We start from the raw sequence: 23,387 nt of genomic DNA, 5'->3' as shown, positions 1-23,387 counted from the left end.
ACTAAGGGTGTTACGAGCCATTACGCTAGACTAATGAGTGTGGATAGCTCAGTGCAGCTATGCATGTCAAATGCGTCTTCCTAAAATCGGTGAATTCTGCTGTTAGTCATAATGGCCACTGTCTTTATTGCTACCAGTCATCCAAGAGAAAAATGGAGGAAATGCAAATGTTACAGGCGTCACAATGGTTTCACAAGCCGAAAGATGACCCCTAGCCCTGGTTAATGTAGCTAAGGCAGATTGATGGGGGAGTAAGCATTAACCTGGACAGATATGTTCTATTCTGTAGTTATTACAGCAAGCTTCTCATCTCCTCAAGCACCAGTGGTCATCCTTCGGTTCATGAAAGCACAGATTATTAGAGTTTAATCAGTGGATTTCTGATTAAAGATCAAATTCTCATCACATTCATGCAACAATGGAAAGAAAAACACCTTCCATCACTGATAATTGAAATTCATCAAGGGAAAGTTACATGGGGACATTAGCAGTGTATGTGTCTTCTCATTAATTAGGTGCACAGGGAAGGGGTTGGCATTGATGCTTAATTGGCAGATGTGTAATGCTTTGATAGATAAAAAGTAGGGCAGAATTGATCAAGAGGTCTTTGGTTTCTCTAAAGAGACCATGCTGAGTTTCTGTAGGCTAGTGCATCATATTAACTTATTTTGGCCTTATCATCATGCTGTTCAGCTAAAGATCTATAAGAGAAATTAAAATCTTGACAACGGTGTTGTAATTGGCTATATAAATTGAAATATAGCGTTACAGACAAATGTACATTATGTGACATTATCTAATCAGTCATTGCTCGATGGGAAATCAAAATGTGTAGCTGTGGTATGAATTTCACTTATCAAATGAGGGAGTGACATTTTTTGTCACATCATTGAGTCAAAAAGACAAGCTCTCATTTGCATGCACACACCATATCTGTAGCTACATGTTAGGCGAAGACTTACTTTCGAGCTCTATTGCATTGTGTCGACACAAACAGGAAAAAAAGGAAACATAAAATAGACAAAATAATTATTACAACATTAGATAAATGTGTCCAGATGGCAGGATCAGTCTCCTTCTCACGCCTGGGTACTGCAACCCCAATCCCACTGCTGACATTTTGAATAACAACAACAACACATAAAAATCACAACACTAACATCAACTTCATACCATCATCACTATCACCATCAGCAGCACCTCACAGCTATGCCTCACCTCAGGCCATCACAGATGGAATCATCGGGTTTAAAACTTCAATTTTCCTGTCACATTATTCTGGTCCGGCCCCTGCCAGCTACTCCCCGAGGTCCTGTCCTAACCCTCCATCCGGCCAAGCTTATCAGGCATGCAGTACTGTATGTAAGACCAGCCTCACTGAGAGAACCAATGACCAGACAGGCAGCCGTGGCAGGCTGACAAGTTCTCTAGCTAACATTTACCTAGGTTTTCCCCAGGATCACACCATTGAAAAAGCCTCACTTCAGAAGAACAAAGTTACCTCCTCCTCCCCTCAGATCTGTCCCCTACATTGGTGGAAGATCTTACAGGGTGATTGATCCAGCTCAGGCATAGGAACTATTCTTACTTTTCCCACCGCAATTGCCTCAAGACAGGTCACTGACCCCTCTCCAGCACTCCACTTGAGGGATGAGCGTGCTCCCAGGCAGACCCTGTATGTGGCCACTGACTCATCCCAACACACGGTGTGAGTACATCCACCCAGGCAACCCACACTTGGAGCTGAACCCTGCAGCTGAGGCCACAGGCATCACTTGACTTAGCACACACCAGGAGGTGCTCTCTGAACCACAACTTCTCTGCTAAGACCGACTCCCTCTTAATACAGCTTACTGAGCCTGTACAAAAGGGGAGATGGATATGCCCTTGAACAAAGTGGTGGAAGTGGCGTTTTACAGCTGAATCTGGTCTTGTGGAGATTCTGCCTAAACTCTGAGGGTTTCCTATTATTTGCTCGTCCTAGAGAAGAGGAGGTCGACATGATATGCTGTCATTACCACAAATAGCCTGAGGACATAATAACCCTGCCCGAGCAACTATGACAGAAGCCTATAAAACAGCTGCATTTTGGATGGGGGTTGCAGAAGCCAATACTCCCTTTCAAGAATCAAATATTTTAATGTCTTCATTGTATACGATGCATATCATTTTTTTTATCATGAGCAAATTAAAAGCTGCACACAGGAGACCACACAGTTCAGTTAACACAGATAAAACATACAACACAGAAAAATATATCAAAACAAAGAACAGTTTCACTAGAGCATATGAATATAATCTGACCCTAATCATAATAATAATTTCAACCAAACCTGATCTCAAAAAGAATAAATATCTCATTGAGTTTCATATGATAGTCAGTCGCTTAGTTAAAAGGTGGGAAATAGTGGTAAAAGTAGGCTTAGGTTTATAAAAAGTGAAGAACATTAACATCAATAGGGTTTTGGAGATAGAGAGCAGAGACTGTCTAAGAGACTCCCTGACAAGTAACTGACTGATCATACAGGACTAAAGGAACCACACGGATGTGTAGGCCCAGAGGTCAGCATGACATCTGACTCCGATCTTAGATACACAACAGTCATGTTGACATGCAATAGAACTGGCAGGCCCTTACATCATGGTGATGCGGGATGAGATAGGGTGTGGGCAGAGAGAAGTTTTCCTGTCATCACTGAGAAGGCAGGAGAATGAAAATGGTCCCCAAGAGTTTAGTTTAGGTTGTGGTTAAAATGGTATAGAGTTGTTTTGAAGATACTGGATTGCACAAGCAGTAATTAAATGCAGATAAGTTATCTGCAATTGAGAGAGAGCTCCCAGTCCTTTTACATTCTTCTGATCTAATAAGTACATTTCTTTCAATAAAAAGATTGAATGACTACTATTCCTACCACATTTGAGCTAGTAACACCACTGACACCATTATATTATAACATAGAATTTAACAGTTAGTATCAGAATTCTCTTGCTACCAAGTCAACTTTGATGTTAAATAATTGACCTATGAGGGYTGGTTTCTAGACATTCTTGTGAATACTAATATAGCTAGCATGACTGCTACTATAATTAATTCCTTCTCAAGAGCTGTTAGGGCACTACTGACATGTTTTGGGACTAAATACTTCCCGACTCCATTCCAACTTATCAATATTACAAAACAATGGGGTGAAATGAGAAACAACAAAAGAAAAAAGGTCAACATTCCACATTGTAAATACAGATTTGGGCTACAGGTGTCAAACAATTCAGATCTCAGGTTCGTATTAGTATCTATGATACTGTATGTAGGACAAAGTGTGGGACTGCAGATACCAGTGTGTAATAAGTATTTACCACACTGCCAGCAGCGTTTCAGGCAGGGTACCTACTGATGAATGGCTTGGAGGAATTTCCTCTGGTGCTTCCTGACTCTGGCATGGTCCATCTTCCTCACGAGTTTGGTGTTCTTGTAGATGAGCCAGGTCTCCCTCAGTACATTTGCAGCTGTGTTTTTCACCTGGCACACAAAGAGTAGGGTTAGAAACACTGCTCACGGTAAACAAAATACTACTCATGTAATCGAAAACATACTGTACTCATTTTCAACCATGCTTGGTCTTCCTGAAATAGAACACAACGGAGAAACGGGGGAGCTGAGATTATTCTTTCAAATGTTTACACTTAAAACGATATGCAAGTGAAGTATTTACTTACTCTTTTTGTCAGCTGGGTGTCCATCATAAAATTATGAACATGTTTTTCAGCTTTGGTTAACTCCAGTTTCTTTGCAACCACAGCCACTACCAAGGCTGTGCAGCCGGCTCCCTGGGAGGAACAACAAACAGACTGTTACAGGTTGCCTGTATTTAGTCAGTTCAATTTACCTTATTGGAATAATAGGAAATTATGCTATAAACAAAAAGGAAATCACAGATTCTGACTTCTGATATCCTCTGAATATGAATGTATCCACACTGCCACCCCACCAGAGATTTAAAAAATAAATATTGGCAGGTTTAAAAAAAGTCATAAGACACATAAGGGCTGGATTTAAAGATAAAACCTCATAAGCAGCACTGCAAAACAGAGCACAGCTGTGGCATGAGAATGTAATATCATTTCTGCAGTAGGGCTCACCATAATACCAGTGAGGAGACAGACTCCTTTTCCACAGTAAGTGTTGGGTACCATATCCCCATATCCAATGGTTAGAAAAGTGATTGATATCAACCACATGGCTCCTAGAAAGTTGCTGGTTATGTCCATGTTGTCATGGTATCTGGAATGGAAGGTTCCAGATAAGTGTCAGACTGGAGTCAGCTTGCCAAATACTTAAACGTCTTATACATTATGGAAACATCTGTGCCTAATTCATGTGCAATATAAATAAGGTGTAAACAGATTGTCATATCTTCTAACAAGATGTAAACTATGGGCCATGATTGTCTATCCCTTGACATTTCCATGCAGAGAATCAGAATTAAATGCAAAATGGTGGTATTGCTGGGAATGTGTGAGGGAGCACTACATCTGGATGGAAGCCTAAAGTATGACGCATAACGAGTTAACGCCTGTTTCCCCAGCAAACCATGAAGCCTTATTTATGGTTCATGCAGTGTTTTGTGCAGCATAGCGTGACTGTGATAGGGCAGCAGGTCCAGACCTCTCACAGGCCCTCACGGTCCACGCAGCGATGATCCACAACGAGATGGTAAAGACCAGCAACACGGTGCCAGGGCAGATGGTCATCAGGGTCTTCATGACGAAGCGTGTGTTGAAGTTGATCTTGTTAAGCGCCCCGATGCTGCGGGACGAGGCGTCTGTGAAGAGCTTGCTGTGGAGCAGCATGACTCGGGCGATGAGATACAGCCGTAAGAACATGGGAATGGACAGGATGATGTCCACGTCTGCGTCCGTCTTGGACGGGGTGTAGGAGAAGGCCAGGCGCGCTGTCCAGGTGAAGGTGTAGTTCCCTGGGATGGGGTGGATGGCGCACACCAGGATCTCCAGGCAGATGAAGAAGATCCGCTCGTAGGTCATGGCTATCCTCCAGTCATCTGCTGCATTGTCCACCATGAATAACTGAATAACAACATGGATGGAGGGGGAGAGGGAAGCTGACAGAGGTTACTGAACAAGCTCTGGTTAGATGCAGCCTTGCATTTTAATCATGGTGGCATCAGACTAAATTGATCAAAACCATAAACTTTACTACCACACTCAGTCAATGGAAATTCAATAACTCAAGTTTCTGTCATGGCTGATTGGCATTCAGTGATTCCAATTATTAACTGTCAGCGTTCGCTACACTCTTCACAACATCTGTCATACAAGTCAATGGGACCTCCTGCATGTGGCTATCATTTCCGATTCCAATGCATTAGACTGATGAGAACATCTGCCACCTCCCACATTAGTATAGGTCTCGTATTGCCTGGCCACAGAGCAGAAGATAGGCCACTCTACTGGGAGCTTTGATGTGGACGGATTTCAACACCTTTAATGATTCTCCTCTATTCCAACTCTTACACACTCACTCATGCATGCTGTACCCCCTATCCATCTCATCCTTTCCCACTTTTCTCCTCTGACACACCCTTCATCTCTCTCACTCCAATCTAAAGCTCTCCACCATGCTAGAGTACGGAGACGTAATTTATAGATCGGCAGGTAAGGGTGTCTGGAGCGGCTAGAGGTTCTTTACCATTCGGCCATCAGATTTGCCACCAATGCTCCTTATAGGACACATCACTGCACTCTATACTCCTATGTAAACTGGTCATCTCTGTATACCCGTCACAAGACCCACTAGTTGATGCTTATTTATAAAACCCTCTTAGGCCTCACTCCCCCCTATCTGAGATACCTACTGCAGGCCTCATCCCCCACATACAACACCCGTTCTGCCAGTCACATTCTGTTAAAGGTCCCCAAAGTACACACATCCCTGGGTCGATTCTCTTTTCAGTTCGCTGCAGCTAGCGACTGGAACGAGTTGCAAAAAACACTTAAACTGGACAGTTTTATCTCCATCTCTTCATTCAAAGACTTAATCATGGACACTCTTACTGACAGTTGTGGCTGCTTCGGGTGATGTATTGTTATCTCTACCTTCTTGCCTTTGTGCTGTTGTCTGTGCCCAGTAATGTTTGTACCATGTTTTGTGCTGCTACCATGTTGTGCTGCTGCCATGTTGTGTTGCTACCATGTTGTTGTCATGTGGTGTTGCTACCATGCTTTATTGTCATGTGTTGCTGCCATGCTATGTTGTTGTGTTAGGTCTCTCTTTATGTAGTGTTGTGTTGTCTCTCTTGCCATGATGTGTGTTTTGTCCTATATTTTTAATCCCAGCACCCATCCCCGCAGGCCTTTTGGTAGGCCGTCATTGTAAATATGAATTTGTTCTTAACTGACGTGCCTAGTTAAATAAATAAAWAAATATATTTTTAAACAGTCCCACGATTCAATGCTTCCATCTACCCTGAACTAATGACCTTATTGCCCCATACCAACAGATCCACCTACTCCTCGGTGCCATTCAGTCAGAGTGATCTCTGACTGTGTTTGTGATCTAGATAAACTACTACTACCCTCCGTCTCTAGGTATGGCGTTCCCTTCTGCCCCTCATCCTTTTAAATACTTCTCTGCAGATGGACTAAATGCAATCGAGCCTCTCTAATGTTCCTCTCTACAGTTGTCAAATTATCCCCCTCTCTGACACGCAATGCCGATAGTCCAAAATATACACTCAGCCGCTCCCTCCCTGTACTCAATCACCTCGATCTTTGGGTTGTGTATGGGGCCGTCACAACTGGCAGGAGATATTTCACAAAACGTTGCCGTCAGCAAATTTCAGAGAGCTTTCTTTCACTAGGGTATATCCATCGTGCCTATATGCCATTCAATATAAAGGAAAATACAACAAATGACAAACCACATTTTAACTGAAGCCATCATATGATGCTTTGTGATTAAATGAATGGTGCTGCGTCTAGAGACATCTGGCCCTCCGGTGTGTGGGGAATAAGATTATGCAAATATGTTTTTGATCTTTCTTCTGACTTTTCAAACATCGTTTTCTTCCTGGTTCTGTTTGAGTATCTGTAATTGGTCCTGTAAAGTATGTGCTTCCCATGGCTCCTCTCTATGCAACACATTAGTGATCTGAACCACTAAATAAGAATTAAAGAACATTTTAAATTCAGGATGAATTAATATCAAACAAAAAAAGAAGAAGTATGAAATCCATAACATATCAGCCAAATGTGTTAGCAGATCAGTCAAAAACATCAGAATGTTTAATAATTCAGATTTCCTGATGAACACAAAAAATTGGGAGATAAATAAGTGAAGTCGCACATTATGACTTGACATCCTGCCAATTAACCCCCATTTAGTATAACTCCGGGATCCTTGATGGTGGAAAGAAGTGCTGTCCCATTCCTGGATGCGTAAATGGGATCAATGAGATGTATTTAGAGATAATAATACATGACAAAATCTTGAATCTTGAATCATTCAACTATCTATATATATATATATATTCCACTGCCAAAGAAAGCTTTTATTCCACATCTTTAGCTCAAGGACACCCTGAAAATAACAAATGTACACCTCCAGGAATTTGCGTTATAGTGCCACCCACACCAGACACACACACACCCGCGTGCACTGCACATACTACAGCCCTCCAATCCCACAGGCACACTGACACTACAGCCACCTACACCACATTGCCACACAAAGAACACTTGAACATCCGGGCAAATTTCACACTCTCATTAAAGCTAACCTGCAGGCCAAACGCTTCCCACAGACAGCTACAGGAAATTCCAAGCAGTTACGTGTACAAAACACTCCCACGCAACATCTCTACCCAATTCATTCATCAAAGCAACACATTTAAAGGTTCCCCCACAAAGATCATTTTAAAGCACACAACTAAAGAACCTTTTGCCCATACGTAACAACATCTAGCTCCTTGAGAGCACTGACATCTGTCAGACTCTGAGGCTGAGAGACGCTGTAACACTAACCAGGTTCTCTGTTGGTATAGCCCTGCTTGTTAAGCCGTTCCAAGTGAATGTAATTTAGACATGGAAACGCAAGCTGTTACTTCAATGTGTTGTGACAGACGCTATCTTACTCACAGACCTAAGCCATCAAAACAGCTCAAACACAATATCGTCTGCACACAGCACAAAAAGCTCTCATTTTAATAAATAATAATGGCAACAACTTCATGTGACAAAAGTGTTTTGAAAGTTTGTTGCTTTAAAACAATGTAATTAAACATTTAAAACTCGGTTACATAAGGAAAGCCTACTTGGTTGGTAAAAGCAATTATGGTAATGGAGGACCTGAAATACAATACTCGAGCTCTTTACCTCTCAGCATTAAATATTCCATGCCAGTAGCAGAAGCACTAGTTATGAGAGGGGGGTGGTGTATAACTTACATCTGCAGCTGATAACCTGGAATTATGTATGTGGCATAAGGGACAGCATTCATGTCTCTTTCTACAGTATATCATATGCATATAATTGATAACTTGTCCAGGTTATATCCTGCTAGAATAAACTAGATTGAAGGGGTTTATGGCTTACGAAGCTTATAAGACCCTCAATGCTACAACAATAGTCCGTCCTATGATCCATGGCCTAATAAAGAGCATACCAGAGAAGGGCCAGAGGAATAGAAAAGCCCCGTTGATGAGCCAAACAAACTCAGGTCACTCAGCTCAAATCCTGCAGGGCTAAGAGTCATTTCACCCACATGGACCAGTGGACCACACACACAAAAGCACATTAGAAAATTATATTTATAGGAGAGGGCAACAAAGCACACATGCACGCGCACACACACACACACACACACACACACACACATTGTATAACAGAGAGAAAGAGCGGTGTCGCTACACATGGTGTCCTACAAGCCGAGCCCATGCAATGTACAATGGTGGTTGGAAACAGAGAGCCAGAGTGACCGATTCTAACCAAGGCCAATCGCTCTTTAAATATAGCCTCCTGCCACGGTCCAGTGGCTGCTCTCAGACGGATGACTTGTCATCTGATGGATACAAATAGTGTTTAATCATTAAGGGAGCATTCCTCTGCTCATCATGGGGAAGTTTCACCCGTGCCGGCCAAGGTGAGCCTGTGCCACTGTGCTGACATTTTTGCCCAGACGACACCATTAAGGAGGCCCTGAGGTCATCCCATTCCTCAGTCGGTCTTCTTTCCTATAGAAGTGGTGTAATTTGGGGGTCGGAATACAATGCACATTTGTATCCTATTTCTCCCAAACCTTCAGTACACGTCTTCCAACATACAGTATGTCAGGTAGACATACTGTATACAGTATATAACTCACACACTTTGTTTGTATTGCATATTTTAAATATTTACCTGAGGTTGCAATAAAAGGGATAAACCGATTAATTACAGATTAATTTTTGACATTTGATTTGGATACCAAATTAACAAAATAGTAAAAACATGCTTTTAACCAGATTTCCAAAAGCTTTAAATTGGAATTTAGAGAAATATAATCTCTATTGTTCTCTGTAAAATGTTCAATGTTGATTGTATGAATCTGAAACTTGTTGAATCATTGAATAACTTATGCAACGAATGAATTATGTTGTTAGATGTTTAAATGAACACTTTACCTATCTTTATTTGGGYAAAATAACAGGCGTCTCAGTATCAAGTGTCAATCATTGAGATATATAGGGGTATCTAGATGGAAATCATTTGTTTTGTTATAGACATTGCCATTGAGGGTTTCCACCATTTAAAAGTAGTCAACTGGGTGGGGATTCCTATGAGTTGGGAGAAATCAGCCAATGAAGAATAAGAAAATGGAATACTTTAAAATAGGGGTTGGAACCGGTTTAGGGAACAGAACCGAAAACCAGAAAATAACTACATTTTTAGAGGAACAGAATCAGAACCACAAATCAAAGTTATATATACTCTTCCGGAACAGAACCRTTATTTTAAAAGCATGGGAACTGGTTAATAACGTTATTTTATGTCCCAGGCATTTTTTTCCAGTCCCACAAAAAATGCAACAAAGCGCCAAGGCAAAGCCCTCACTCTGTCACGCAGAAACGTATTCTTGTGTCTGCCTACCTGCCGGCTGAAAATCTTTGCCTGTGTGTGTGTGTGTGTGTGTGTGTGTGTGGCCAGCAAAGAGCCCGGATCTCAATCCCATTGAGCACGTCTGGGACCTGTTGGATCAGAGGGTGAGGGCTATGGCCATTCCCCCCAGAAATGTCCAGGAACTTGAAGGTGTCTTGGTGGAAGAGTGGGGTAACATCTCACAGCAATAACTGGCAAATCTGGTGCAGTCCATGAGGAGGAGATGCACTGCAGTACTTAATGCAGCTGGTGGCCACACCAGATACTGACTGTTAGTTTTGATTTTGACCCCCCCCCTTTGTTCAGGGACACATTATTCMATTTCTGTTAGTCACATGTCTGTGGAACTTGTTCAGTTTGTCTCAGTTGTTGAGTCTTGTTATGCTCATACAAATATTTACACATGTTAAGTTTGCTGAAAATGAACACAGTTGACAGCGAGAGGACATTTATTTATTTTTTGCTGAGTTTAGCTAGCTAGTTGGTTCAACGTTAAGCCAGCTCTGAAGTTCAAAGATACAGAACTGGTCCTCAGTAGGTATAATTATGTGGGCCTAATTCATATAAGATGCCCAGCGCTTCAAGCCAAGCCGCCTCCTCCACCCTCTGTTGCTCTCTCGTCTGTCCAATGCATGTAAATAGCTTGCCCCCTCCAAAGCAAGCTGCTCTATCGGAAGTAATTTAATGTGGAGCTAAATGTTTTGCATAAAAAATATTTCAGAGGTTTAAAAAGGAACAGAAAGGAATTATATAAACCAATAATTTTGATTCCAACTCCTGCTTTAAAATGTAGATAGCTTCAATGGCRCTGCCCATGCTGTCACAGATGCTATAATGGCACAGATACAAAGATGAGTCTTCTATCTATCTCTGTGGCCTGTTGTTCACACGTGTATCTGCCCTCTTATTGGCTAGAATGGTCCCACCTGATCTTGCCTCCTCCCATCTACGTTCCATCTCTAAGGACATATATTTACATTGTTAGAGCGGTCACTCAAATATCTTGTCAATATAATAGACAATCTTTGCTTTAGTTTGTAAACCAAGGAGTAAGTTCATATCCAGGAGCCAAGATTTATACCAGGACATTGGTCCCAAGATCCAGGCCCATGAGAACATGACAAGTTAAAGACTGAATTTATGTGGTCTTGAGTGGTCTCAAGATCACGACCACTGGATAAAGAGTCCATGGGCCCTTTCTTCAATTGTAAGAAACTCAAGTAGAGTAAAGTAGAGCACAGTACAGTACGAGTACAATAAATTAGAGCACAATGTAGTGGAGCACACTACACTACAGTACAGTAGGTTACAGTAAAGCACAGTACAGTAGAGCACACTACAGTACAGTAGAAACCATAGAGTAGGGTACAGTAGAGTACAGTATAGCACATTATAGATGTCAATATGTTTTGGCCAAATAGATGTCAATGTTTGAGCTGTTGGATGGTTGGAGCCCCACTGCTGGCTATGCATCTCAATACTCTACACCTTTTCCTGAAGTGTGCACTTGTCCACTACACACATGGTGGTCCTCTGTAGATCAGTTGGTAGAGCATGCAACTTTAAATTGGAGACAGCACAGGCACTTCATTGAGGCTGTCACAGAATCCATCATCTCTATGGTGTCAATTGTTTCGGATGTAACCATTTCATTTTGGACAATTTTGTCTTATTTTGGACATTAAAGAATCCCTATAGCTAACATACGGCTGGTGAACTTTAATTTGAAAAGATGTACAGTGCATTCGGAAAGTATTCAGACCCCTTGACTTTTTCTACATTTTGTTACGTTACAGCTTTATTCTAAAATTGATTAAATTATTTATTTCCTCATCAATCTACACACAATCCCTAATAATGACAAAGCAAAAACTGTTTTTTATAAATTATAAAATTAAAAACAGAAATACTTTTATTTACATAGGTATTCAGACCCTTTGCTATGAGACTCGAAATTGAGCTGAGGTGCATCCTGTTTCCAATGATCATCCTTGAGATGTTTCTACAACTTGATTGGAGTCCACCTGTGGTAAATTAAATTGATTGGACATGATTCGGAAAGGCACACACCTGTCTATAAAGTCTCACAGTTGACAGTGCATGTCAGAGCAAAAACCAAGCCATGAGGTCGAAAGAATTGTCATAGAGCTCTGAGACAGGATTGTGTCGAGGCGCAGATCTGGGGAAGGGTACCAAAAGTCCCCAAGAACACAGTGGCCTCCATCATTATTAAATGGAAGAAGTTTGGAACCACCAAGACTCTTCCTAGAGCTGGCCACCCGGCCAAACTGAGCAATTGGGGGAGAAGGGCCTTGTCAGGGAGCTGACCAAGAACCAGATGGTCATCTTGGCAGAGCTCCAGACTTCTTTGTGGGGATGGGAGGATCTTCCAGAAGGACGACCATCTCTGCAGCACTCCCCCAATCAGGCCTTTATGGTAGTGGCCAGACTGAAGCCACTCTTCAGTAAAAGGCACATGACAGCCCGCTTGGAGTTTGTCAAAAGGCAACGAGGACTCTAGACCATGAGAAACAAGATTCTCTGGTCCAATGAAACCAAGATTGAACTCTTTGGCTTTGGCCAAGCATCACATCTGGAGGAAACTTGGCACCATCCCTACGGTGAAGCATGGTAGTGGCAGCATCATGCTGTGGGGATGTTTTTCAGCGGCAGGGCTGGGAGACTAGTCAGGCTTGAGGGAAAAGATGAACAGAGCAAAGTCCAGAGAGATCCTTGATGAAAACCTGCTCCGAGCGCTCAGGACCTCAGACTGGGGCGAAGGTTCACCTTCCAACAGGACAACGACCCTAAGCACACAGCCAAGCCAACGCTGGAGTGGATTCGGGACAAGTCTATGAATGTACTTGAGTGACCCAGCCAGAGCCCAGACTTGAACCTGATCGAACATCTCTGGAGAGACCTGAAAATAGCTGTGCAGTGACGCTCCCATCCAACCTGACAGAGCTTGAGAGGATCTGCAGAGAAGAATGGGAGAAACTACCCAAATACAGGTGTGCCAAGCTTGTAGCGCATCCCAAGTAGACTTGAGGCTGTTTTCGCTGCCAAGGTGCTTCAACAAATTACTAAGTAAAGGGTCTGAATACTTATGTAAATGTGTTTTTTTATATTTTTTTTTATACATTTGCAAAAAAATGGGTATTGTGTGTAGATTGTTGAGGAAATAAAATCCTTAATCAATTTTAGAATAAGGATGTAACGTAACAAAATGTGGAAAAAGTCCAGGGGTCTCAATACTTTCAGAATGCAGTGTCACAGCAAACATATTTGAGTCCTAAAATCATACTTTACATATTCTTTGATATACAGTTGAAGTCGGAAGTTACATAATTTAGGTTGGAGTCATTAAAACTCGTTTTTCAACCACTCCACAAATTTCTTGTTAACAAACTATAGTTTTGGCAAGTCGGTTAGGACATCTCCTTTGTGCATGACACTAGTAATTATTCCAACAACAGTTTATTGACAGATTATTTCACTGTATCACAATTCCGGTGGGTCAGAAGTTTACATACACTATGTTGACTGTGCTTTTAAACAGCTTGGAAAATTCCAGAAAATTATGTCATGGCTTTAGAGCTTCTGATAGGCTAATTGACATCATTTGAGTCAATTGGAGGTGTACTTGTGGATGTATTTCAAGGCCTACCTTCAAACTCAGTGCCTCTTTGCTTGACATCATGGGAAAATCAAAATAAATCTACCATAAATTATAGACTCCAAAGTCTGGTTCATCCTTGGGAGCAATTTTCAAATGCCTGAAGGTACCACATTCATCTGTACAAACAATAGTGTGCAAGTATAAACACCATGGGACCACGCAGCCATCATACCGCTCAGGAAGGAGACGCGTTCTGTCTCCTAGAGATGAATGTACTTTGGTGCGAAAAGTGCAAATCAATCCCAGAACAACAGCAAAGGACCTTGTGAAGATGCTGGAGGAAACATGTGCAAAAGTATCTATATCCACAGTAAAACGAGTCCTATATCGACATAACCTGAAAGGCCGCTTAGCAAGGAAGAAGCCACTGCTCCAAAACTGCCATAACAAAGCCAGACTACGGTTTGCCACTGCACATGGGGACAAAGATCGTACTTGTTGGAGAAATGTCCTCTGGTCTGATGAAACAAAAATAGAACTGTTTGGCCATAATGACCATCGTTATGTTTGAAGCGAAAAGGGGGAGGCTTGCAAGCCGAAGAACACCATCCCAACCGTGAAGCATGGGGGTGGCAGCATCATGTCGTGGGGGTGCTTTGCTGCAGGAGGGACTGGTGCACTTCACAAAMTAGATGGCATCATGAGGATGGAAAATTATGTGGATATATTGAAGCAACATCTCAAGACATCAGTCGGGAAGTTAAAGCTTGGTCGCAAATGGGTCTTCCAAATGGACAATGACCCCAAGCATATGTCCAAAGTTGTGACAAAATGGCTTAAGAACAACAAAGTCAAGGTATTGGAGTGGCCATCACAAAGCCCTGACCTCAATTTTTTTTCTATAGAACATTTGTGGGCAGAACTGAAAAAGCGTGTGTGAGCAAGGAGGCCTACAAACCTGACTCGGTTACACCAGCTCTGTCAGGAGGAATGGGCCAAAATTCATCCAACTTTTTGTGGGAAGCTTGTGGAAGGCGAGCCAAAACGTTTGACCCACGTTAAACAATTTAAAGGCAATGCTACCAAATACTAATTGAGTGTATGTAAACTTCTGACCCACTGGGAATGTGATCAAAGAAATAAAAGCTGAAATAAATCATTTTCTGTACTATTATTCTAACATTTCACATTCTTAAAATAAAGTGGTGATCCTAACTGACCTAAAGCAGGGAATTTTTAGTAGGACTAAATGTCAGGAATTGTGAAAAACTGAGTATAAATGCATTTGGCTAAGGTGTATGTAAACTTCCGACTTCAACTGTATTAGATATTTGGTAGTGACCCCTCTTAAAAACACATTAAGATTCATCCAATTTGCTCATTTATTTTCTAAAAATGTTTGCAGACCGACTACTCACCATGTGGCCATAGTGAAGAGGGTTGCAATCCCATCTCCTGGTGATATTTGTAGTGTTAATATTAATTTAACAATATGTTTGTTATTGCCTTGGATAGAACTAGAACATATCATGGTGTAAATAAATGTTCTAAGTTTGGAAACGTAACTGTTTTTTTAAATAGTTTTTTGGGGGGTGGGACAGCAATATACACCACTTACATTGAATCACCGATATACTGTATAATAATAATAATTAGGTGGGTGCTTATATTTGTCCAATTTCACACACGTACAACTGTGTATTATACACATGTGTGAATTGGTAATGTGTTTTTTGCATATCCCAACTCCCCAAGACACCCTCGGAGAGTGAGGTCATGGCCAGGGTCAGCCATTATCAACAGCGACCCTGGAGCAATTAGGGTTAAGTGCCTTGCTCAAGGGCAAATCAACGAGCAACCTTTCGATTAATGACGCAACACTCTAACTGCTAGGCTACCTGCCACTCCTATAGGAGTTCAAGCAGCCTGGGTTGGTTACTGGTTTCAGAATGCTCAATATAACTAATGGAGTCCAGCTCAATATTTAATCTGTGTAATGTGGAGATAGGAACATATATCTTGTAATTGAGACAAACAAATCGCTCAATCTCATTAGGGAATTAGGTTGAGAGGTTCAGACCAATAAGAAATGATTGCAATGGTTTATTTATGATATCAAAGTGAGGCACTAAGAGGCCACTTTGCTGAGTAAATCTCAAGCTATAGGTTACATTTTCTTTACATCTGAAATCAAGTGAATACTTGATAACATAGTTTCTCTAAGTGTAGCATTCAATTGAAATTCAAAAATATGCACCACTATATGAAAAGAGAATGTCATAAGTAAATCTCTCTTTGTTTGGATTGCTCTAGCTGGAGACATGTTCCTCATATAAATTATATAACATCTATGTTTCTGATCATATATAGTGCATGGGGTAGCAAACATGATCAACCCGTTCAGACAGAGAGACAGAGTACAGTTGAAGTCGGAAGTTTACATACACTTAGGTTGGAGTCATTAAAACTCGTTTTTCAACCACTCCACAAATTTCTTGTTAACAAACTATAGTTTTGGCAAGTCGGTTAGGACATCTACTTTGGGCATGACAAAACAAGTCATTTTTCCAACAATTGTTTACAGACAGATTATTTAACTTATATTCACTGTTATCACAATTCCGGTGGGTCAGAAGTTACATACACTATGTTGACTGTGCTTTTAAACAGCTTGGAAAATTCCAGAAAATTATGTCATGGCTTTAGAAGCTTCTGATAGGCTAATTGACATTATTTTGAGCAATTGGAGGTGTACCTGTGGATGTATTTCAAGGCCTACTTCAAACTCAGTGCCTCTTTGCTGACATCATGGGAAAAACAAAAGACTCAGCCAAGACCTCAAAAAAGATTGCAGACCTCCACAAGTCTGGTTCATCCTTGGGAGCAATTTTCAAATGCTGAAGGTACCACATTCATCTGTACAAACAATAGTACGCAAGTATAAACACCATGGGACCACGCAGCCATCATAACCGCTCAGGAAGGAGACGCGTTCTGTCTCCTAGAGATGAATGTACTTTTGGTGCGAAAAGTGCAAATCAATCCCAGAACAACAGCAAAGGACCTTGTGAAGATGCTGGAGGAAACATGTGCAAAAGTATCTATATCCACAGTAAAACGAGTCCTATATCGACATAACCTGAAAGGCCGCTTAGCAAGGAAGAAGCCACTGCTCCAAAACTGCCATAACAAAGCAGACTACGGTTTGCCACTTGCACATGGGGACAAAGATCGTACTTGTTTGGAGAATGTCCTCTGGTCTGATGAAACAAAAATAGAACTGTTTGGCCATAATGACCATCGTTATGTTTGAAGCGAAAAAGGGGGAGGCTTGCAAGCCGAAGAACACCATCCCAACCGTGAAGCATGGGGGTGGCAGCATCATGCGTGGGGGTGCTTTGCTGCAGGAGGGACTGGTGCACTTCACAAAATAGATGGCATCATGAGGATGGAAATTATGTGGATATATTGAAGCAAATCTCAAGACATCAGTCGGGAAGTTAAAGCTTGGTCGCAAATTGGGTCTTCCAAATGGACAATGACCCCAAGCATACTTCCAAAGTTGTGGCAAAATGGCTTAAGGACAACAAAGTCAAGGTATTGGAGTGGCCATCACAAAGCCCTGACCTCAATCCGATAGAAAATTTTGGCAGAACTGAAAAAGCTTGTGCGAGCAAGGAGCCTACAAACATGATTCAGTTACACCAGCTCTGTCAGGAGGAATGGGCCCAAAATTCATCCAACTTATTTGTGGGAGCTTGTGGAAGGCTACCCAAAACGTTTGACCCAAGTTAAACAATTTAAAAGGCAATGCTACCAAATACTAATTGAGTGTATGTAAACTTCTGACCCACTGGGAATGTGATCAAAGAAATAAAAGCTGAAATAAATATTTCTCTCAACTATTATTCTGACATTTCACATTCTTAAAATAAAGTGGTGATTCTAACTGACCTAAGAGAGGGAATTTTTACTAGGAATAAATGTCAGAAATGGTGAAAAACTGAGTTTAAATGTATTTGGCTAAGGTGTATGTAAACTTCCGACTTCAACTGTATCTGTGCCCTTGAAAGCCTGTTTGTTCAGTGAAAGCATTGAGGTCACCAGCCAGCAATGGCTATCTGATTCCAGTCTGGCGTCTCAGGTTGAGGACAGATTTCACTGTGAGTAACGCATAGCATCTCCTGCAGTAACACAATGGTGTCTCTAATACACACACAGGACACACACACTAAGCTAGGCAAGGCTGACTTTAGTCACGACAGATCGACAGCTGGGACTCAACCTATTATTATGACAACCAATTGAAGGAAGGGTAGATTTCTGTGATTACATAAAACTGTACATGGCCATTGTATTTGCCTTTACATAAAAGCCTCTTGGCAAATAAACATTAACTCAAGGAGAAACCAAAGTCACATTTCAAAGTGTCCCTCACAGTCCTTTTAAAGTATCAAACATCTTAGAGAGAGCAAACGACATGCTTCGAGCATTTCTCTTGATAATATGAATCCTTAATAGTGACAGTAACAAATCTAAATCAGAGTACAAACCCAGCTTCCAAGCTGAGCTAAGTACACACACCACCCTAGTCGGCTGCCTGCCACCAGAGGAAACAAAGGACACAATTATTATAGATTACTAGCTGTCACCAAAAGACATATGACATCTGTATCATACCTTGAACAGATTGTATTACCTGAAATAGCATATCCTACAACATTTGTCGATGCTTGCTGACGTTTAAATCCAAAATAGTGGATAGAAAAACAGAGGATGGCTTCTAATTGCATAGAGAAGTCTGGAGGGTCTCTGAACCTTGAGACATCACACTGAGAAGATGGAGAGAAATCCTTTTAAATGTACCATGTCACCAATCCTTGCCATCATGTACAAGGTGGGTCCCCTAAGCCTGCCTGTGACAGTCTGTGTCCAAGAGATGTCCTCTGACTGACCTTGGGACATTTCAGACACTGAAAACAAAAGGGGTGTCCCTGTACTGTCAAAGCAGCCCAGAAAGGTGTGGAAGTCAACTCTTTCCTGCTTATACAGTTGGGACAAGTAGATGACTTTCAAGAAGCTAGTGTAGAGTGTGGGCACCTCTCTTCAGTCTGAACTATGCATCTATATTTGACAGACATCTGTGAGTACAGATGGATGCGCATGCATAATCTATCTCACTGAGGATGGAAAATAGCCCATACAAAGAGCAGGATAGGGTGCAAGCTCTGCGCTAGAGCAATATACCAATACTACCACTACTGATACAGCTGCAAGCAGCAATAAAAGAGCCATTGAGGGGGGCCACAACCTGGGTGACTAAGGATAGTGTTGAGTAATAATATAGCTGCAAACAGTAGATATGGAATTTAAGTGAGAATCACTAGCCAAGGTGAGAATAGCGATATTGAGTCATATACCAGTCTGAATAAGACTGAAGGATATGAAAATCTAATAACTGAATGTAAACTACACGTATCAGTCTGATGTTTCTAATATAAACAAACATATTGCAACCCATTTTACTTTGAAAATAATATCACTGAGCCAAAACAACCCTCAGCATATTTGTGCTTTTCCATAACCACAATAGTCATTCACAATACTGCCTTCCCTTTGATGTTGTCAGGAAAATTGTTTGATTCATGAAATCTCAAATTGGTGTCTAGAAATACAAAGGGCTGACAACTAAGTAAGAACCATGGAAATCATCCATCTTGGAAGTTTACACTTCACACTATAGAGAACCATTTCTGAGGAAATGTAAATGGTTTTGTTATGAATCAAAATATGGTAATGATCAATACATGTTTCTATCATCCCATGCAGAAAAGAAAGCTTTACAGTAGGCCATTTGAAAGGTAGACATGTTTTACTGTTGAGCAATTTCAATGATTGATATCCCTCTGGGGGCTTTAAAATCCTAATTATAAACTGGTTGGTTCGAGCCCTGAATGCTGATTGGCTGACAGCCGTGGTATATCAGACCGTATACCACGGGTATGACAAAATATTTATTTTACTGCTCTAATTAAGTTGGTAACCAGTTTATAATAGCAATAAGGCACCTCAGGGGTTTATGGTAAATGCGTTATGCGTAAGAACAGCCCTTAGGCGTGGTATATTGGCCATATACCACACCTCCTCAGGCATTATTGCTTAAATATACATTTAGGCTAATGGATACAGGCAATTAGCCTAGTGGGATTCGAACTCGCGACCTACCAGTTACTAGCCCAACACTTTAACCGCTAGGCTACCTCCCGCCCAATGCAGCCTCAGCAAGGTTAAAGAAAATGCCTGGCATTGGCAAATACATTTCTTCTCTGGTCAATTTCATTCACATGGAGAAACATAATGGATTCCTGAACAGACTATACCTCTTGATGAGGAACACCATTGAGGGCGCACCATTTAATATTTTTTATAACATGGTTCTACAACAAAGACATAAGTGCTGAATTGCAGGAAGAAAACTCATAAGTGATTCAACAATGCTCTGACGCAAGGTCATAAAATGTAGTTTTGTCCAAGTGCTGGAACTATTCAATGAAGCTGACAATCCAGACCAGTTAACCGCTGGAGGTTTGGAAGATGCAGGACACAATCTTGAGATGCAAGTGCCAGCCACTATCATAGTAAAATATTGATATGGCTAAGAGTGGGAAAGGAATGACATTCCATAAGAGCAAAATAAAAATGCATTATTTGTATATAAAGTCTTCAATGACAAGAAAAATATAAACAATGGAGCAATAGTGTTTTGGTTATGATAAGGTAAGACACTTTTCCTGACCTCATGAAGGTGTTTATAAATCCTATACTTCAAGAGCTATATTTTAGTACTTTAAATCACCAGAAGTCTTAAAGCTTTACAGCTTAAGTTTTCAAGGTATGGGTCAAGATGTCAGTAAAATGATTTCATGCCATAATTAGATTATGTCACCCGTTAAAGAGGAAATGTAGGCCTACTTAATCTGGAAATAATCCACTTCATTTCAGAGTAATTGCACTCATTGAAGTCACTGAAGGCACTGCACTAAACCTGTATATAAGACCTGTATATAAGACCTGTATATAAGACCTGTATATAACTGTATTCTCATGTTTCTTTCCTTTTTTTCTTTCACGTTTCACATGTTTTCATCCCATCTACATTACTACCTTTATTGTGCATTGTTGGGAAAGAGCTCGCAAATTAAGCATTTAACTGTACTGTTTTATACCTGCTGTATCCTGTGCATGTGACAATAAAACTTGAAACTTAAGTCGGTTGAGCACATCAATGTCTTGAATACAATTATTCTGCAAACTCGTACGCATACTAACAGGCAATGACAGCACTGTGCACTTAAATAGCAAATGTGTAACAACACGTATGGCACTATTATAACCATAGTTAATGTCTGGGGATGTGAATGACAATGACGTGAAAAATAACCATGTTACCTGAATCTCCCTTGCGTGGTATATGATAACCAGACCAAGAAGAATGATTGTAGAAAGGCTTATCAGGCATTTTAGAGCTAATGAATACAAGGACTCCTGCAAAAAGAAAAATAGCAATAGTAATACAACAACACATGTAATCATACAACAAACAGTAGTAATCTTTAAAAAAAGAAAACAAAAGAAGCTATATTAGTAAACCCTGTCTAAATGCTCTTTACGCTTGTGATACCATGTGTCACTATGTCAATGGAGCATGTAAGCCTACCTGGACTAAATGATCGAGAGCCTATCCAGCCATGTAAGGTATAGCTGATTGCATGGTTTACGGGATACATCTTCAGTCTTCACTGCCTAAATATTTGATTTGTAAATAAAACAAGGCGACTATACTACTACTGGTTTAATGCACTTTAAAATCAAACTTTCTGTTTTCCCTGATCCACTCAACATGCCAGTCAATTAATTTGCCCGACCTAGATATTACTGCAAGGTACCGGGATTGAGTTGAATACGTACCTTTCCATATGCCCCCCATGAGAGTTCAGTCTCTATAACCATAACAACGATCCCAAACATCCCAAAGATCAAAGCATAGTCGCTGAGGCGCTTCCTTTTCTCAAACAAGGCCCTTCTATGTCCAAGCTTTTGCCCAATGTTCTGGTTCTTCTTTTTACCCGATTTACTGCCACTGTTGTTACATCCACCCCCTCCGTCTCCCGATGCGTAAGGCATCAGGGTGGTCGAATTGTTCTCCGGTTTAGATGCTAGGGTGTCCGACGCATCTGCGGTGGAAATTGGTTGTAAAGGCTGGGACTCTGAATCAAACTCGTGTAGGTTTCTGCGGGACGAGCTCAAGTTGCTCAGCGGCCGCATTACGCCGCCGTTGTATCTGCAGCTGCTCATGGCTATTTCGTTATACGAGTTACTGTCTCTGTGGCTGCTGCTCGGGCTGCCCCGCTGCCGATTGTGGCACTGCTGATGGTGATGTCTGGATGAACTACCATGACTGGAGGGCTTGAACTCACAGACGCTAAATTGACAACCTTGTCTCGAAGACGTTACGGATGGCGTCCTTAAAGTTCCTTGAGTGGTCGCCGACGTCCCGCGAAAAACTAGGCTTTTTCTTGCATCACAGGTACAGTTCTTGCAGGTGCAGCATTGGTTGCGCTGCTTAGTGAAGCGTTCCTCTCGTCCGCAGTAGTGCTGATACTTACAGTGATGCTGGAACTGCTGCTCTTGAAATAAATCGTTCTTCAACTGCAATGGGGTTTCCATGTCAGTGCTGCTGTTTAAAGCAGCAGTCGAGTACCACCATGCACCCGCCGAAGGGCGTTGTGGTGGGTAAAGGAGGACAGCTACAGAGCAAGATTAGACCCATTTCGGCTCCTGTAGAATGTAAGCGATGCCTCGGATTGGATAGACAGAACCAACACAACTGTTTTGACGTCATTGAAAAGGTTGCAACATCTTTTCGAATGTTCACCCAAGGAAAGTAGCATGTCAGTAGAGGAAAAACTATCTTACAAGTGAGACTGCTGAGACTGCTCATGATGAGGAATAACATCATTGAGGGTGAAATATAAGGTTATTCCATAGGCTCCTAAACTAAGCCTACCGCTATACATGTACATTGGATCTCTTACCGATGTTCACACTGATGTTCACTATAATATGACAGTGGGGTAGCCTACCATACACTAAAACAAATGTGCTAAACAACTTATATCATATATTGTTTGGTGTACACAATGTCTATGTGGGTGCCAATAAAACATTTAAACTTGGATTACATTGTAAATGCACATATATCCATTGCATTCGTGAAATAACAACCAACACAATGTTAAGCCTTATAAAGATGTAGCTTAAAATCGTTTTTCCATCATCCAATATTCTTCTGGTTTAAAATGCCCTTTATCAGCATGCACTATTTTAGGCTGGTATTGAAGGTAAGAGCTAATAATCATGAAAACAAGTTGTGTGCATTTTATGTAGCCTAGCCTACTGACACAGATAAGTCACCAGAGGATTTTGGCGGTGTGGGTTTGAATGGGCTCATTGGCTGCCGCACTGACTACCGCAGTCGAAAGCACGTCACGGCTCTATAAAGATGTTGATGGTAAACACGCAACGTCAACACCATAGGAACAAAAAAAATGTCACCATG

At 41.3% G+C, this 23,387-nt stretch overlaps 1 protein-coding gene across 2 annotated transcripts in view; it reads right to left on the bottom strand.

The window, feature by feature from the left end:
* Window positions 1–22,769, bottom strand: part of LOC111964104 (small conductance calcium-activated potassium channel protein 2) — a 33,000-nt gene extending 10,231 nt beyond the window's left edge. The window contains exons 1-7 of one of the 2 annotated variants that reach the window (XM_070443625.1): window positions 21,737–22,767; window positions 21,218–21,313; window positions 4,664–5,082; window positions 4,138–4,279; window positions 3,715–3,825; window positions 3,390–3,517; window positions 963–971 (exon numbers count right to left, since the gene is read on the bottom strand). In XM_070443625.1, the coding sequence (XP_070299726.1) occupies window positions 963–971; window positions 3,390–3,517; window positions 3,715–3,825; window positions 4,138–4,279; window positions 4,664–5,082; window positions 21,218–21,313; window positions 21,737–22,495 (1,664 nt within the window). In that variant the 5' untranslated portion in view covers window positions 22,496–22,767. Of the gene's footprint in view, window positions 1–962; window positions 972–3,389; window positions 3,518–3,714; window positions 3,826–4,137; window positions 4,280–4,663; window positions 5,083–21,217; window positions 21,314–21,736 lie in introns of both variants that reach the window. The other variant, XM_023987830.2, reaches the window with a different exon arrangement.
* Window positions 22,770–23,387: the final 618 nt, after the last annotated feature.

The sequence above is a fragment of the Salvelinus sp. IW2-2015 genome, linkage group LG5 (genome assembly GCF_002910315.2).
Source record: "Salvelinus sp. IW2-2015 linkage group LG5, ASM291031v2, whole genome shotgun sequence".
Lineage (NCBI taxonomy): Eukaryota > Metazoa > Chordata > Actinopteri > Salmoniformes > Salmonidae > Salvelinus > Salvelinus sp. IW2-2015.
This window is presented reverse-complemented; position numbering and strand designations above follow the sequence as displayed.